This window comes from Lontra canadensis, unplaced genomic scaffold, assembly GCF_010015895.1.
Source record: "Lontra canadensis isolate GAN:19392208 unplaced genomic scaffold, GSC_riverotter_1.0 scaffold45, whole genome shotgun sequence".
NCBI classification, from domain to species: Eukaryota; Metazoa; Chordata; class Mammalia; order Carnivora; family Mustelidae; genus Lontra; species Lontra canadensis.
Genome location: NW_022631039.1, coordinates 15302734 through 15315788, shown reverse-complemented (window position 1 = coordinate 15315788; position 13055 = coordinate 15302734). Strand labels below are relative to the sequence as shown.

Sequence of the window (13055 nt, the reverse complement as noted above, 5' to 3'; positions counted from 1 at the left end):
GGAAGCAAAAGCCAGAGTTGGCAAAGAGAAGTGCTCCCTCGTTAGCCTCACGGCTAACGCCACTGCACGTGGTGCTGGTGGTGGTGATCGTGATGAAGGTAGAAACTGAAGACGTGGGGGTGGGGAGAGCTCGGGGCCGCAGACCGATTTGTGCCCATTCCCTGTCCTTCCTCTACCCGTTCCTTTGTTTATCGTCCACCTGCTCTGAAGCAGCCACGCGGCCCGGCACTCCTGCCCCAGGCCCTGCAGACCGTAATCTAAGGCAGCAGTGCCCTGTTCCTCTGCAGAAGGCCCCAGCCAGGGAGGCCCTGCCAGGCTGCCCGGGGAAAGCCCGTGGGGCTGAGGCCGATCTTGGGGAGCATGGGGGAAGCAAGTCCAGGTGCAGAGCCCCGCACAGGAAAGGTGCAGAGGTGGAGAAGTCCTGGGTTCTGGGTCTGGGAGAGGTTTGTTGATGCTGGAGGAGGCAGGGGTGAGGAGAGAGGAGGGCAGAGCTGAGGAGGGGTCCAGGAGGTGTCTGGTGGCAATAGTCGGCGTAGGGAGTAGGCACTAAGGAGATGGGGAGATGAGGCGTGTGTTGGGGTGAGCCTGGCCAGCACCCTGGGGCTGCCTGCTTCCCCCACCCCTGCCACCTGGGGGCTGCTCCCTCTGCTTCCCTCCTGCAGGGGCCTTCGGCAGGCTGATCTGGCCAGGAGGCCGTGGGGCTGAGCATTCGGGAGCCGAGATCCAGCCACAGAGTGTGCGGTGGGGCTGCCCCCAACGGCCTGCCTGCCTCTAGGCCAGGAGTAGGGCAGGGGGCGGTGGGATGGGCCAGTCCCGTTTCTCCGGCTTGAGCCTGGAGTCTCTTCCCCCACAAGGAAATGGAAAGATTGATTCCCGCCCCCAGAGGCTTCTTTGTGGGAGGCTGGCTGTGCCGGAGAAAAGGCAGTGGACAGGGTCCTAGTTCTCTCTGAGACCTTTCTGACGGCCTGCGCTGGTGCGGGGGCCCACACTTGTGTGTGCATGTCTGTGCACGTGTGCGCATGTGGCCTGCAGCAGGCCCCACCCACAGTGACTCTCAGCGTCGTCACTGAGCCCACCGCTCCCTGGGTCTCAGTGGCCCACCTATGAAGACAAGGCTCTGGGGGCCCTACAGGTGTGTGCCCGGCTGGGCCTGAGGACCCCAGTTACTAGTGTGCGTGTCCCCACACTGACAGCTGGCAGTGGACCTCCGCCCACAGAACCCCAAGAAGCAGCTGTTCCCACTCCCCCATTAAGATATAGAGCTGGGCCTGGGGACACGCCTCTTCTGTGGGGCAGCTGGGGGGACGGGGATGTGGATACTGGGTGCCCTGTATCGGTGGCCCTGTGGGGCCACCCAGGCATAGATAGGGAGAGGCCTTTGAAAGGACAGAACTACTCCAGAGTGCCTTCCTGGAGGCGGTGGCCACAGATAGACCTGGCTGAGAAGGTGGAGGAAGGAATGTCCAACCTACAGAGCAGGCAGAGCCACATCAGGGGTCCCCCGGGGTCAAGTGCATGCACATGGCCCTGGAGAGACCAAGCCAGAGAGACGGGCCAGCAGAGAAGGATCTGGGCCCAGTGTCCTACTCAGGTGAGGACAGACACACACAGAGGGACAGAGGCACTAGAAAGGCCTCATCCGCTCAAGCCGCCTGCCCAAGACAGTGGCCAGAGCCAGGCCAACCTCTTCGCGTTCAGTCAAAACGGAGCACACACTTGGGCATCTTTCGAGTGCCTTGTGGCCGCATGTGGGCTGGTGAGATGGAGAACATGCTTGTCCCCACGGAACGTGCTTGGACAGCGCCGGGCAGGGGCCGGGGACAGAGGCCGCATCAAGAAGCAGGCTCAGCCCCGCAGGACAGTACCCGCAAGGTGGGGAGGTCCGCAAGGATAGCTGAGCCCACAAGGTGGGGAGGTCTGTGCTGCCCAGCAAGGCCAGCCGCAGGGCCTGAGTGGGCATCATTCAAGCCCCCATCTTGTGGGCTGCGTCCCATGTGAGGCCCTTGGTTGTCCCCATCCTGTGTTTGCAGAGCGGGGAGGGTCCCTGGCACTTGGTAAATCCTTACCAGGTCAAGGCTGAGCTCCATCCCTGGCCCAGCCTGGAAGGTGCCTCCTGTGGACACTGCCCCCACAGGTGCAGGCAGGGGCACAGAACACACCTGGATTTTGTGCTGGGGGCGTGTTTGCCCTGACACGATTTTGCACATCCCCGGATTGCTGAGGTCCAGCACTTGCTGTCGCCATGGGTCCCTGCTGCTCGGGTGTCTGCTAAGTACCTGTGTTTACAGAATGATATTCCTCCTTCCAGAGAGTCCTGTCCGGTGGCCAGGGCAGAGGGCCACATGTTAATCCTGAGGGAGGGGCTGTCTGCAGCTCACTGTGGGGCATAGATGTCAGACTCAAGTGGGTCCTAGAGTTCGTTTGTCTCCTGAGGGGGAGACCTGGAGGCGGGGAGGTCATGGGTCATGCCAGGGCTGCACACAGAGCCAACCTGAGAGACCCGGCTGTGCTCACCACCCCCCACCCCCAACGTGCTACAGGGGCGTGGGGCAGCGGCTGGGGCCGGGCTCTGGGTTTGTGGTGGGCCATCGTGGGCTGGAGCACACAGCATTGCTCTAGACAGAGCCTTCCTGTCTGCTTGCCAGTCCAGGAGGGTCCAGGATGAGCCTGGACATCTTTGCTGTGGCATCAGGAAAAGTAGTATGAAAGAGTTTGCCTTTGAGCAGGAGCCAGAAATGGGGCCAACCAGCAGTTCTCGAAAGTTCAGTGTGATAATGTGGTTTGAACAAAATGGGTTACTGTAGTCAGTATATAGCTGCAGGTCTTGTCGAGGCCTTTACGGTGCTACTGGGCACTGTTGAGGCCCCAGAGGGTGCTCCAGTATGCATGTTACCCAAACTCCAACCTCTCTGAGGACTCCTTTTGTGCTACAAGTCCCTGGGCAGGTGGGACACACAGTTGGGAATGCTGACTTATCCACTGGGAGACACAAGGGGAACACAGTTCCAGGAAGGTGGAACAGTTGAGCAAAGGCAGTGGGTGTGGGAGAGCAGAAGACAGCAGATGGTGCTCCCTCAAGCTCAGGAGAAGGGGAAGGGGCAGAGGGAGCTGACTGTGGTCCTAACCAGCGGGGGCCCTGATAGAACTTTGGAAAATGGATCACCTCCTGTAGGGCTCAGAAGTGGCGCCAAGAGACCCTCCCTTGAACCCTCGTAGGCGGGTGCTGTCTGGGCAGGTGGACTGCTAGATGGCTGAGGGTGGGCTGAGGGAGCATCTGTGCAGCCTGAATCTGGCTCCCAGCTCACACCCCAGGAAAGTCCCCTCATTCTGTGTGAGGTGATTCCTGGCTGCCCCGGCTCCCTGGGCTTGGGAGCCAGGGGCTGCCTTCAGCCTCCGCCTTCCTGGAGAGCCCGCGTCTGGCTGGCGGTGGGGACCTGGTGGGTGGGGGGCTGCGCAGTGTTTAGTAGCCTGCTCCTTGCTAAGGGCAAGCCTGGCCGGAAGAGTTGGCCCATCCCCATCCCGGAGTCCAGACACTTTCTCGCTGGCTGATTTCAAGCTGGTGTGGGGGACACGCGTCCCCTCACTCTATGCTGTTGGCACCTGCAGAGGCGACAGGTGTCAGCGGCCCCAAGAGCACTCAGTAGGGTGTCGTAAAATAAGCGGGAAGTGATGAGGTTTCAACGTTTATTGCTTTTTTAGGCTGACTTACGTAGTTGTGTGTTTATACAAGTTGGTCTTCAAGGATGACTTGGACAGCGGGCTCACAGCACTCTTGGAAGCGTGACAGCCTGTTTTCGCTGGCCGCACAAGAACCCGCCTGCTGGAGGGTTTTGACAGTGATCAACCTTTTGTTTCGTCCCGTTTTCTCTAGGCAAACGAGGGAGCAGGAGACGCCCCCTGACTTCTTTTATTTCTCGGATTATGAGAGGCACAATGCGGAGATCGCTGCCTTCCACCTGGACAGGTGAGCCCTCCCGCCTGCACCCTGGGTCCAAGCGCCGTACGTCAGGGGGCCGTCCCCCCAACAGCCCGCCGGGAGGGTCCTCTCATTACCCCGTCGTGCAGAGTAGAAACTGAGGCAGGCCGTGCTGGTAACCATTCCCCTGCAGCACAGAGGTGGGGTCTGCCCTGTGATGGCCTAACCCAGACAGTCATGCTGTGCACCCCACACCAAGGACGGTGCCGGGCGGGAGAGGACCCAGAGCAGCCAGTGACCTGGGCAGGCACGGCCCACCAGGGAGACAGGGGAGGGAGTATGAGTGCTGGGAGTTTTAAGGCAGGGTGTTTCGGGATGTCAGCCCTGGGGCCATGTGAAACCAGGGGACACGAGTTTCGCACCCGCTCCCCCCATCACCCATCTCCTAGGACAGCCCTACCAGGCCGCATGTGAATGCCCTTTCGGGGTCCACGCCGCCTCTCACTGCTGGGGAGCTGGGCAGGGGGTGGTGGGTGGCCGTGTCTTAAGCCTCTCAGCAGCCCCCCTGCCTGCCCAGAGCTGTGCACCCTCTGGGGCAGTCATGGGCCTGGTTCCAGGGTCAGTTCCCAGAGTCCAGGGGGTGGGGGACCCTGCCTCGGAACGCAGAGAAAGGGGTTTTCATTCCACACCAGCCCGGAGCTGGCCGGGGCACGGAGGTGAGATCCTCTCTCCATCCCTTTCCCACCAGGATCCTGGACTTCCGCCGGGTCCCGCCCGTGGCCGGCAGGATGGTCAACATGACGAAGGAGATCCGGGATGTGACGAGGGACAAGAAGCTATGGAGGACCTTCTTCATCTCCCCAGGTAAGCTGCCCCTCGCCAGGCTTCCCACACATGTCACCACGAGCCTGCTTCCCTTTCCAAGATGGAGGAGAGAAACTGGGAAGAATTCTTGTGTGATCCAGCCCGCATCCTGACCCCGCGAGGGGTGCCCCCCTGGGGGCTGGGCCACGCCACAGGACCCCGGGCCGTGTCGCCACGCCTTGTCAGCCATTTCCGCAGGTTCTAGTGCACGCTTTCTGGGGTTGCTCAGTGTTCAGAGTTAAGATAAAACATGACCATGTCCCAACACTCACCCCCAGGTTACCCGTCACCAGCATCCTTCCACATGAGACGGCCGCTCTCCGGCTCTGTCTTGGACTAGTTCAGAGGCTCTCTGAGGGACTGGTGTAGGGCCAGCAGAAAGAGCCGGCCTGTAGCTGCCAAGAGCACGTCGTGCTGTGGCGACTCAGGCTGGAGAGCGTCTCTGTAGCCAGAAACGACCCCATTCCATGTGGGTGGCCCCCACACCCCACGGATGGGGCCCGCCCGGAGGTCCCACACACAGGGCGCCCTGGGCACTGTGTCATCCCACGGTGGGCAGGCTCTGGGCCGTGCTACCACAGCAAAGGGAGATGCACGTTAGTGAGTGCCAGCGGCATACCAGGCTCTACCACGTACCCGCTAGAGGGTTCCCCATTCGATTCCTAGGCAGGAGTGCGGGGGCACACTGTCTCCTCATCCCCACTTGTGCGTGATTCTATGGAGGCATGGCTGACACGCCGTCACTAGTAGCCAAGGGCAGAGTTCCATGAGTTTCGATGAGCAGAGAAGCCGTGCACTGGTCCATCCTCCCTGGTCCCGTCCTGCCCCGTCTCCCCAACGATGCGGTCTGTTCCCTGTCTCTGAGGGTTACTGAGCCTTTCCTACAGTTGTGCACAAGTGGGGGTGGCACACGGGTGTAACTTTGTCTCCTAGTGCCCGATGGCACCATGTCGAGAGTCCCCCGTGTCGTTGCATGGTGTCCCGTGTGCTCGTTGGAGTCCTGTTGTTGTGGACGGACGCACGGCGTTGGCTTATCCCATCGTCTGCTGATGGGCCCTGGACACAGGGGACTCAGTGACTTGTCCAAATGAAGGGGAGGAGCTGGAGTCCGAATGTCAAGAAAGACAAACAAACCAAGAAGCTTCTCTATCTTGCTTTCCTGGTGCAGAGGGAGCTCCCCTTGGGCACCTGCCTCTGGGTCCAGAGGTGCTCGCCCGGGCGCGTGGCAGCCTCGCTGGGGGCTCACAGGGAAGGGGCTGTGCACCCGGCAGCGTCCAGAACCCCACCACTGATGTCCCACAGGGGCGGCTGAAGGCTCGTGGATTCCTTTTTAGACACAAACCACGGAGCTGGTTCTCATTGTGAGCGGGTGACGGCACGGGCCTGTCCCACTCCGGCAGTGTGCCATTCCGTGCACCGCAGCTGTCATGTTCCCAGGTGCCACATGGCAATCGCGGGGATGCATGGTTTTCTCTAAAGCAGCAGAGTGGCAGGAGCAAGCTTTGACCCCGTTCTAGAAAATGAAATCTGTTCAGACTCACTGGTAGCCTTTGTGCTTTGCCTGCCCTTCTAGAACCCTCCATTGCCACATTGCCACAGAGCTTTGCTCGAGAGCCAGGTGCATGTTGGAGACGTTAATCGCCGGCGGACATCCCCTCCACCTCCAGGGCCCCAATTGGTTCTGTCTGGGGTCAGTCGGGAAAGGGGAACGTGCCAGCAGCCGGCAGGGGAGCTTGGCGCTGGCCGGGAGCTAGACGGGCATGTGCGAAGTGGAGAGAGCTTGACCCTCAGGCCTCACGGGTGGAGGGTTCTGGTGCAGAGTCACCTGCTTGCTAGGTCCTTCCTTGGCCTGTCTTCCCCCGAGGTCAGGTATTGGAGGAGCTGGTCTTGGGGTGCGGGGAAGGCAGGTTTTCTCGGCCGACCGCCTCGATTGTCCTCACTGAGATGAAAAAGGGCTCACCTTCCTTCCTCCTGCTCGCCTACTTCTGCCCAAGTGCAGGGCTGAGCCAATGACTGCCCCCCTGCGCCAGCCTCTGACTCGCTTGCTAGACTACAGTGTCCACCCGGTCACCATATTCAACACTCGGCCCACAAGCATGTGCTGCTGGGGCCCTCGGTCAGGTGGGGACACTGAGGCACGAGGCGGGGAAGCCCCACACCAAGGTCGTACCCCTGGGAAGCCTTTGGGGCCCCGCCCCGGCTGTTCCTTTAGAACAAGGTTTGGCTCTCTGGTGAGGATGCTGTGCCCTTACGACGCGCCTTTCTCTCCGAGCATTAACCGTCTCACAGAAGCTTCTACCCTTAGATGGCAGAGCCCAGGGCTCCAGCCCAGGGGATCAGATAAAGGTTTCCCTCCTGAACGTGGAGCGGCCGCCACCTGGCCTGAGGCTTACGGTGTGTCAGTGGGACGTGGACGAACGTGGTAGAGCTGGTAGACGGGTCCATCCCACGTTGTCTTGCTGCGCTGGTTCTGGAATCTCGAGGTCCCAGGAAGGCAGAGAGGCCGGTGAAGCAGGCGGGGGCTCACTGTGCACAGTCAGCACAGTGGGAGCCCCTGAGCTGTCTTCCCGTGTCCCCCAGATGGCTGCTCACCAGCTACAGAGACCCTGCGTGGTCCAGAGAGGAGACCCCTCATCTGGGAAGCTGGCCGTTTGTACCGCTGGGAAGGGGCCTCAGTGTGGTGGCCGCCGTTCTGATTGCAGTGTCCCTACACATTTCAGGCTCTTGAGGGCTCCCCCACCCACCACAAATGCACAGTCACTGACCACGAGGACGTGAACCTCACCACTGTGTGCACACAAGTGCCATGGCGTCCTGGACCAGTAGGGGACACCTGGCCAGGCGTCTGGCAACAAATCAGCAAACTAGGCAGCAGGAGATGCACGCTTTATAAATGCCCCATGTTCCCTGCGGTCTGAGTCCCTTACCGTAATGTTCACCCTCTTTTTGCAGCAACTAAATGACCAAGGCATTTTATTCTTGTTTTTTAAGTAACATGCCCATATCGCCTGGTTAAATTGAGTGACATTTGCTCTACTTTATTTATTTTTTTTAAAGATTTTTATTTATTTATTTGACAGACAGAGATCACAAGCAGGCAGAGAGGCAGGCAGAGAGAGAGGAAGGGAAGCAGGCTCCCCGCTGAGCCGAGAGCCCGATGTGGGGCTTGATCCCAGGACCCTGAGATCAGGACCTGAGCCGAAGGCAGAGGCTTTAACCCACTGAGCCACCCAGGCGTCCCTCTGCTTCATTTTTTTATGAAGTTCATCATTTTGGAGGGTGCAGTTCTGCGGCTTCTAGTGGATTCGCCACGTGCCACGTCAGCACCCATTCCAGAACGTTCTGTTCACCCCTGTTTGCCATCACCCCCCCGCCCCCCCGCCCCTGAACCCCCAGGGTTTCTGTGTGCCTTTGCCTGTCTGAACGTTTCACACACACAATGCGACAGCATGTGGCTTCTGTCACCAAGTGTCACGTTCGCATGGATTGTCCCCGGTGGAGTCTTCCTCCTGGGTAAACAGTGTACCCCGTTCTGTGGTGGGACAGCCCCGGGGGGACGTGCAGGTTCTGTGCACTCCCCGGCCCGTGGGAACAGAGCCGTGGGGCCCTCAGTGCCGGGCGCGGCATGCACGTGTGCTCACTTCCCTCGAAGGCAGCATTGCTCTGTGGTGGGTCCTTCCGCACCAGCTTTCAGACAAGCCACCAGCCTGGCTTCCACAGCAGCCACACCGTGTCCAGCCCAGTGGCACTGAAGCAGCTCCCATGTCCCCACGCCCTCAGCGATACCCCTTAGTGTCTGTTCTCCCTACTGAAACTGGCTGGGGGCGTAGGAAACGGGTCTCACTGTGGTCCCCACGGCACTCCCCTAATGACCAAGATGGGGTCATGTCCATGTTGGCTGTTTCTATAGTTTCTTGGGGGGAAAATCTGCAGAACTCCTTGGCCCATTTACGAGCGGGGCTATTTATCTTAGTGGGTCGTAGGAGTTCTTCGTGTGGGCTGCGTGCTAGACCCTTGTCAGAGCTGAGACTGGCAAGATTTCTCTCCCGCCAGGAGCGTTATACTTTTTTCATGGGGAGAATGCTTCTTTTAAGCCACGGAGCACGGACTCTAGAATTTCAGTAGGTGTCAGTCCAAGATCCTAGTGCCAGCTCCCCAAGCTGTGTGGCCTCGGGCAGGTCAGCCCCCCTCTCTGGGCCTTAGCGTTTGTACCACGGGCAGCACTGATTTGTGAGATCCAGTGGGAGAAAGTCAGTGAGCTTGGCTGGTCAGGTGGACGGTGTGGACTGGGCCTAGCCCATTGGGTGGATGGTGTGGACAGGGGCCTATCGGACAGACAGTGCAGACAGGTGGACAGTGTGGACGGGGGCCTGTCAGACAGATGACGTGGACGGGGCCCAGCCTATCAAATGGATGGTGTGGACAGGGGCCCATCAGGTGGATCGTGTGAATGGGGCCCAGCCCGTTGGACAGATGGTGTAGACAGGAGCCCACCCCATTGGGCAACGGTGTGGGTGGGGGCCCAGCCCATTGGGTGGACAGTGTGGATGGGGGCCCAACCCAGCATGGATGGTGTGGATAGAGGCCCGTTGGACAGACAGTGTAGACCGGGGCCCATCAGATGGACAGTGTGGATGGGGGCCCATCACATGGACGGTGTGGACGGCAGCCCGTTGCACAGATGGTGTGAATGGGGCCTGTGGGGCAAACAGTGTGGATGGGGGCCCAGCCTGTCAGGCAGACAGTGGACGGGCCCAGCCTGTCAGGCAGACAGTGTGGACAGGGGCCCATTGGGCAGATGGTGTGGACGGGGGCCTGTGGGACCGATGGTGTGGAGGGGGGTCTGGCCCAGATGGGTGGTGTGGAGGGGAGCCTGTGGGGCGGATGGTTGGACGTGGCCCATGGGGTGGATGTGTGGACGGGGGCCTGTGGGACGGATGCCCATGGGACGGATGGCTGTGCGACAGATGGAGTGGACATGGCCCATGGGACGGACGGTGTGGATGGGGGCCCATAGGACGGACAATGTGGATGTGGCCCATGGGACAGATGGTGTGGACTGGACCTGTGGGACAGACGGTATGGAGGGAGGTCTAGCCTAGGATGGATGGTACGGATGGGAGTTCGGCCCCGAATGGACTGTGTAGACAGGGGCCCATGGGACAAATGGTATGGAGGGGGACCATGGGATGGACAGTGTGGACAGGTGTATGGCCCAGGATTGATGGTGCGGACAGGGACCTATAGGACCAACGGTGTGGACAGGGGCCCAGCCCAGGATGGATGGTGTGGGGGGCCCGTGGAACGGACGGTGTGGACATAGCCCGTAGGACGGACAGTGTGGACAAGGGCCTGTGGGACGGATGCCTGTGGGACAGATGGTGTGGACGTGGCCCGTTGGGCAAACGGGCCTGTGGGACAGATGGTGTGGACGGCGGTCTAGCCCAGGATGGACAGTGTGGATGGGGGTTCAACCCAGGATGGACTGTGTGGACGCGGACCTGTGGGACAGACTGTGTGGACTGGGGCCCAGCCTGTCGGATGGATGGTGTGAATGGGGGCCCATCAGGCAGACGGTGTGGACAGGGGCCTGGCCTGTTGGATAGACGCTGTGGACGGGGGCCCGTGGGACAGATGGTGTGGACATGGCCCATGGGACAGATGGTGTGGACAGGGGGTTGTAGGACAGACAGCGTGGACATGCCTCATGGGAGAGACTGTGGATGGGGCTGGCAATAGGGCATTGCCCCCCTCACCTGTGTGCCTGTGTGTCCCCAGCCAACAACATCTGCTTCTACGGGGAGTGCTCCTACTACTGCTCCACAGAGCACGCCCTGTGTGGGAAGCCGGACCAGATTGAGGGCTCACTGGCGGCCTTTCTGCCTGACCTGTCCCTAGCCAAGAGGAAGACGTGGCGGAACCCCTGGAGGCGCTCGTACCACAAGCGGAAGAAGGCAGAGTGAGTGTCGGGCAGGCCCTGCCATGTGGGGCCCCATCCTTCTGCTGGCATCGTGGGGGGGTCTCAGAGGCTTCTGCCCACTGTGCTCAGATGGGCCTCAGGCCTGTTGCCGGCCTCAGGCTGGAGGGAGTGTCAGGAAAGGGGGGCACGCACAGCTCTGCCTGCCCCCAGTGTAGGCGACACCACCCCTCATGCGTAGATGGCAGGAAGGGCAGCCTAATTCTGGGAACAAGACGCGTCCCCCATGTGGTGCTGGCCAGCCCAGTGCAGGCTGGAAACACAGCCTCTCAGGACTGGAACTCTGCATTCGCTCCATGCCCTTCTTGTCCCTGAAGAGATGGCTGTGAAGGGGTCTCTGGGGTGTGGTGTCCAGGTCCTAACCCTCCAGAACCCTGGCATCTGGGGTGAACGGCAGCCTCCAGACATGGCTTGATCACCTCCCAACCCCCTGCTCCTGTTAATGCGGCCTCAGCTGGCAGCCCTGCCCTGTGGTGACGCCTCTCTCCACCCTCCACCTCACTGCAATAATCCCGCTGTGCTGAGCTGGTCGGGGCCTCCCTGTCCACCCAGAGGAGGAAACTGACCTCACACGGGGTCCCCTGCAGGTGGGAAGTGGATCCCGACTACTGTGAGGAGGTGAAGCAGACGCCACCCTATGATAGCAGCCACCGCGTCCTGGACATCATGGACATGACCATTTTTGACTTCCTCATGGGTAAGTCGGCAGCCCGGGCTTGCACCGGGAGTGCCCACCCTGCGTGTGACCCAGCAGCGGCCAAGCCCCTGCTTTGCTCTGTCCCTTGGGCTCCAGGCTAAGGTGGGGAGTCAGCCCCTGAGTTTTCAGCTTGCTTCTCTCCACAGGAAACATGGACCGCCATCACTATGAGACTTTTGAGAAGTTTGGGAATGAGACGTTTATTATCCACTTGGACAACGGAAGAGGGTAAGCCGTGTTCTTATTCCTCCAGACCCAGGAGGACCAGGCTCTGAGTGGGGGATGGTGGCCGTCCCCCACAGATGCTGTGTGTGTGATGCAGGGTGCTGACCCTGGGCCTCCAGCTCCTATCGGCAGGAAGCATCGGTAGTGTTACTCCTCCTGGTCCCCAGGGTCGCCCCTGTGTGCTGGGTCCTGCGATGTTCTCGTGTTGCCCAGGAGAAACTGAGGCCCAGAGAGGCTGCTTGCCCAGAAAGGCCGTGAGGTGCACTTTGCCCCTCACATAGTCACATGGGATTGGCTAGCTGGGACGTGTGGCCCTCCCTACCCCACAAAGAGGGCCTGTGGCCACTACAGGCTGGGCCCTGGGCTGTCCTGGGCCACAGAGGAGAGCCGTCTGCTGGGTGGATGTGCGTAAAGGGACCTACCTTTCCCAAATGGTTACTAGTGCTGGTGCTAGGACAAGTTGGCACCGGGCACCTGGACAGTTGGGTGTGGGGGCTGCGGACACCCAACTGCCAAGGACAGTACCGTGGCCGGACCCTGGGGGCATCTTCTCCATTTAGCCTGCCTCAGACCCCAGTACAGCGGCCAGAACACTAGGGTACTTTCAGGGACATGCCTCATCCCAGGGCCTGCGTCTGGTGCTGGGCACAGCAAAGACAAGACCACACAGCCCAGGTGCTAGGGACACAGTGCCGGAGTGCTGGCGACACTCAGCCGGGGGTGCTGGGGACCTAGTGTTGGTGTGCTAGGGAGAGCCAGCCAGGAGTGCTGGAGAGACAGTGCTGGGGATAGTCAGCCAGGGGTACTGGGGCACAGTTCTGGGGTGTTGGGACGCTCAGCTGGGGATGCTGGAACACAGTGCTGGGGTGATGAGGACAGTCAGCCAGGGGCACTGTGGACACAGTGCTGGGATGTTGGGGACACTAAGCCAGAGGTGCTTGGGACAATCAGGGGCATTGGGGATACAGTGCTGGGGTGCTGGGGACAGTCAGCTGGGGGTGCAGGAGACACTCAGCCAGGGATCCTGGGGCACAGTGCCGGGGTGCTGGGGACATAGTGCTGGGGTGATGGGGACAGTCAACCAGGGGTGCGGGGGGGACAGTGCTAGGGACAGTCAGTTGTGGGAGCTGGGAACACATTGCTAGTGATAGCAGGGGGCACTGGGGATATATTTCTTGGGTACTAGGGACACTCAGTAGGAGTGCTGGGGCCACTCAGCCGGGGGTCTGGGGACAGTCAATCCAAAGTTCTGGGGCACAGTGCCAGGGGCACCGGGAACACAGTGCTGGGGACACTCCACTGGGCATACTGGGGGCACTCACCCAGGGGTGGAGACAGTCAGCTATAGGAGCTGGGAACACCGTACTGGTGACAGC

General features: G+C 60.6%; 1 protein-coding gene across 1 annotated transcript in view; it reads left to right on the top strand.

The window, feature by feature from the left end:
• The window catches only part of FAM20C (FAM20C golgi associated secretory pathway kinase), a 36264-nt gene that overhangs the window by 18558 nt on the left and 4651 nt on the right, over nt 1-13055 (top strand). The window contains exons 4-8 of the mRNA XM_032872861.1: nt 3872-3964; nt 4665-4780; nt 10559-10739; nt 11345-11454; nt 11601-11682. Of these exons, the coding sequence (XP_032728752.1) occupies nt 3872-3964; nt 4665-4780; nt 10559-10739; nt 11345-11454; nt 11601-11682 (582 nt within the window). The remainder of the gene's footprint in view (nt 1-3871; nt 3965-4664; nt 4781-10558; nt 10740-11344; nt 11455-11600; nt 11683-13055) is intronic.